The sequence below is a fragment of the Aphidius gifuensis genome, linkage group LG2, assembly GCF_014905175.1.
Source record: "Aphidius gifuensis isolate YNYX2018 linkage group LG2, ASM1490517v1, whole genome shotgun sequence".
Classification (NCBI taxonomy): Eukaryota; Metazoa; Arthropoda; class Insecta; order Hymenoptera; family Braconidae; genus Aphidius; species Aphidius gifuensis.
The window spans coordinates 2618094-2621659 of NC_057789.1; the positions used below are offsets into that span (position 1 = coordinate 2618094).

At 22.9% G+C, this 3566-nt stretch overlaps 1 protein-coding gene across 1 annotated transcript; it reads right to left on the reverse strand.

The window, feature by feature from the left end:
* Positions 1-617: 617 nt before the first annotated feature.
* Positions 618-1817, reverse strand: LOC122848296 (trypsin-like). Its single transcript, XM_044146272.1, has 4 exons — positions 1731-1817; positions 997-1586; positions 808-905; positions 618-731 (listed from the first exon to the last, which is right to left on the reverse strand). The coding sequence occupies exons 1-4, from the start codon at positions 1780-1782 to the stop codon at positions 683-685; spliced, it is 789 nt and encodes a 262-aa protein (XP_044002207.1). The 5' UTR covers positions 1783-1817; the 3' UTR covers positions 618-682.
* Between the last annotated feature and the right edge of the window lie 1749 nt (positions 1818-3566).

The window sequence follows — 3566 nt, forward strand, 5'->3', positions numbered from 1 at the left end:
CAAATTTCTCTGTATTATTTAATTTCAATATTTTTTTAAATTTCCAAAATTAATTAATTTCTTCAAATATTCATCAAGCGTGTCATTCAAAATAATATTTATTATTATTTTTTTTTTTTTTCATACAAGATAAATTTAAATTTATCGAGTAAATAAATTTAATCAATTTAAAAATATCAATAAAATTATTATTAATTTTTTAAATTGTTTATATAATACTCAATTTTATTTTAGATTTATTTTTATTTTTTTTCTTAATTTGATTTTTAAAATTTAATTAATTTCAACAAGGTCATTTACCTCGTCATGTAATGTACATAAAAAACATGTTTATAAAATTGCGGAAATTTACTCAAAAAAAAAAAGTATATTTACATTTAAAATGATAAAGATAAAAAAAAGACAATAAAATGAAAAATAAATAAAAAAAATTACACGTGATTTATTTATTTCTCAAATTAAAATCGTCACATTTAAAATATTTTTATCATTGTTTAAATATTGCTGTTATGAGATAAAATTTCGGCATATAATTTATTTTAAAAAAAATTGATAAATTACATATATTATTTCAATTTTCAAAGTGTATTAAGATTTTTTTTTTTTTTACAAACAGTATCAAGATAATATGCCCAATTGAAAAAATTCCAAATAAATTTCCATTAATTTTTTGAAAAAGCAATTAGTATCGAGCAAGAGTATCAGAAATCCACTGCAAATAATGATGAACCCTGTAAATTAAAAAGTTAAATAAATAACTGAATAAATAAAATATGAGAAAAAAAAAAAATGAAAAATGAAAATTACTTGGTGAAAACTCCTGGTGATGTGTTTGATCCCCATGACTGTATTCCATAAAGAAGAACGTCACAATCTTTTGCAACTAAAGGACCACCGCTATCACCCTATGACGAATAAATTAATTTTACATATTTTATAATTATTTAATATTAAATTAAATTTCTTTTTCCATATGAAATTTTTAAAATGACTTACAGCTAAAATAGTATGACCAGTAAGTCTATTAACAGCACAAAATTGTCCAAGACCAATTGCACCATATGCTCTGTTGCATTCTTCATTGGTAATGACTGATACCTCAGCTCGTCTAAGATATGTTTCAAGTACTTGTGTTGCTGGATCAGTGACTCCCCAACCAGAAATAATTCCAACACTTTCAGGTTGAATATCTCCATTCCATGGCAAATGAGCAACCCATTCAGCATTTGGCATATTTTCATTTGGTTTTTTAAGATCTGGTGGTGTTAATTTAAGAATAGCAATATCATCAGCCCATAAATTTGTACAATCATATCCTTGATGTACAACAATAATATCAACACCATAAACTTGACCCATTGATGGATTATTTAATTCATGTGTACCAACTAATACTTTAACATTATTTTGTATAATATTTTTTTCAAGTACCAAACATGATGCTGCTGTTAAAACATGATGTGTGTCAATCAATGATCCTCCACAAATATGTTTTCCTTCAACCCTCAATGATACGACAAAATTATTACTGTAAGGTGGACAAAGTTCACCACCAGATATTTTGTTTGGTGTTTTTCCATGTCCAACTGTTAATTCAGATTTTTTTTTTTTTTTTATCAATTAATACATTAATACATTATATTTTTACGTAAATCATTTCTACGTTTTTAAATAGAATAATAATTTTTTTTTTTAATTAATTTAATAAATTAATAAAAATTGCAACTTACGAGTTATGCAGATTGCCAAGAATATCGCCAATATTGGCGTTGTCACACTCATTATAAATTGGTTTTTTTTTAAATTTTTAACTTGACTTGAAAGTATAATGTTTTAGTTATGAGAAAAAACATATCGTGATTGTCTTATATATGTAGCAGGCCCTGTCACTAACGAGCTTTATTTTATCACAATACAAATAATTTTTTAAAACTTAATATTTACCTTTGTGATTCAATCGTGCTCCTATTGAGCCACGTAGTTTAAAAAATCACGCATTAGGTAATTTCAATCTATGAATTTTTTGGTAAAATATTATAAATAAAATAAATAATCTATAAATTTTTGGCTCTTTTATATGTTTGTTTTATTATATTAGACAACACTTGTCATTCAAAAATATGATCATTTTAAAAATTACATCCGTATATTTTTTATTTGTTTTGTTTTTTTTTTTTATTTAAACTGTTTTTTTCAGCCGAAAATTGAGATAACAATAATTAAATATTAAATTCGAGATACTGACATGATCTGATGATTTATATTACATCAATTTTGTTACGAAAATAATTCTTTAAATAAAAAAAAATTAATGTATAATTCAAGAAGATAAATTAATGCGGCTGAAGTTCAGCAACAGGCTCATCGATTGGTGAAGTGCAACTTCACTTGTATTAAAGAAATTTTTTTTATCATTTAATTTATTATTCTGCCATACATAATCTTTGATAAAATATAAAAAATCAAATGCTATATAATTATTTTATTACGATTTCGAAATTCGAAAAATTATTGACATGTTGATTATATTTTTTTTTATTTTTAGAATTTATATATGCGAATAAAATAATTCAGCATTATAAAGTTCACTGATTCTTCCAGTGTATTTTAAATAGCATTTTTAAAAGATGAAAAATTTATATCTTTGGACATCATGTTGCTGAGGAAGACCATATAAAGAAGGCGTCGGATCGTCGCACCTACAATGATAAATACGCCCTCCCATGGCGCCACATTGGCATACACAATTTTTAATTTTTTTTTTTTTTTCATTCAATTTCATAATTATATTCTTCAACTACTATTGCCACTGTGGTGTTAATTATTACATTTAATGTTTCATTTGATAAATATTTTTTATTATTGAAAAAAAAATGAAATAAAATTTAAAAATACATTTAAAAGTAATAATTTTTATTCAAGTTATGAATATTCAAGATATTAAATATCTCGTTATCTTAAATATATTCAAAATTAAAAAAAAAAAAAAAAACATGTATAACATGAAATTATTATGATTTTTTTAACCACACAAATTATGATTAGTGAATATGAATATTTATGGATATATTTTCTTTTATGTCACTCATTTTCAAATTCAAATGTTAATATGCAGATTCAAGTTGACGGTGTGGGTATGCAATTGCAAATTTCCACTGTTGAATATTATTACGCCTTGATGTCCTGGCGCCAGTTGATGGGCCTTCAATTAATTATTTTTTTAATATTTATTTTCTTGGACCAATGATTATTGCACATCATTTTCATTATTATTTTTATAAAATAAAAAGAAATATATGATAATTATATTATTTATTCAGTGTTAAAAACCTCAAAATTCATTCTTATTTATTTATTAAAAAACTTTTTTTTTTTTTTTAAATATCGAGTCAGTTAAATGCCAATTTATTTGTGTAATAAATTTCAATAATTGACCTTGAATAATAATTAAAATAATAAAATTCAAGTATAATTTTCTTTATCATTTTTTATGATGATTATATTTTTTTTTTTTTTTTATTTAAACTGTCATATATTTTTATTGAACGTGAAAAATTTTTAAGTAC

Coding starts and splice junctions, on each gene's coding strand:
- LOC122848296 (XM_044146272.1), bottom strand. CDS start 1,782: ATGAGTGTGACAACGCCAATATTGGCGATATTCTTGGCAATCTGCATA. Junction 1,587..1,730: donor CTTGGCAATCTGCATAACTC/GTAAGTTGCAAT, acceptor CTGAATTAACAG/TTGGACATGGAAAAACACCA. Junction 732..807: donor TCACCAGGAGTTTTCACCAA/GTAATTTTCATT, acceptor TTTAATTTACAG/GGTTCATCATTATTTGCAGT.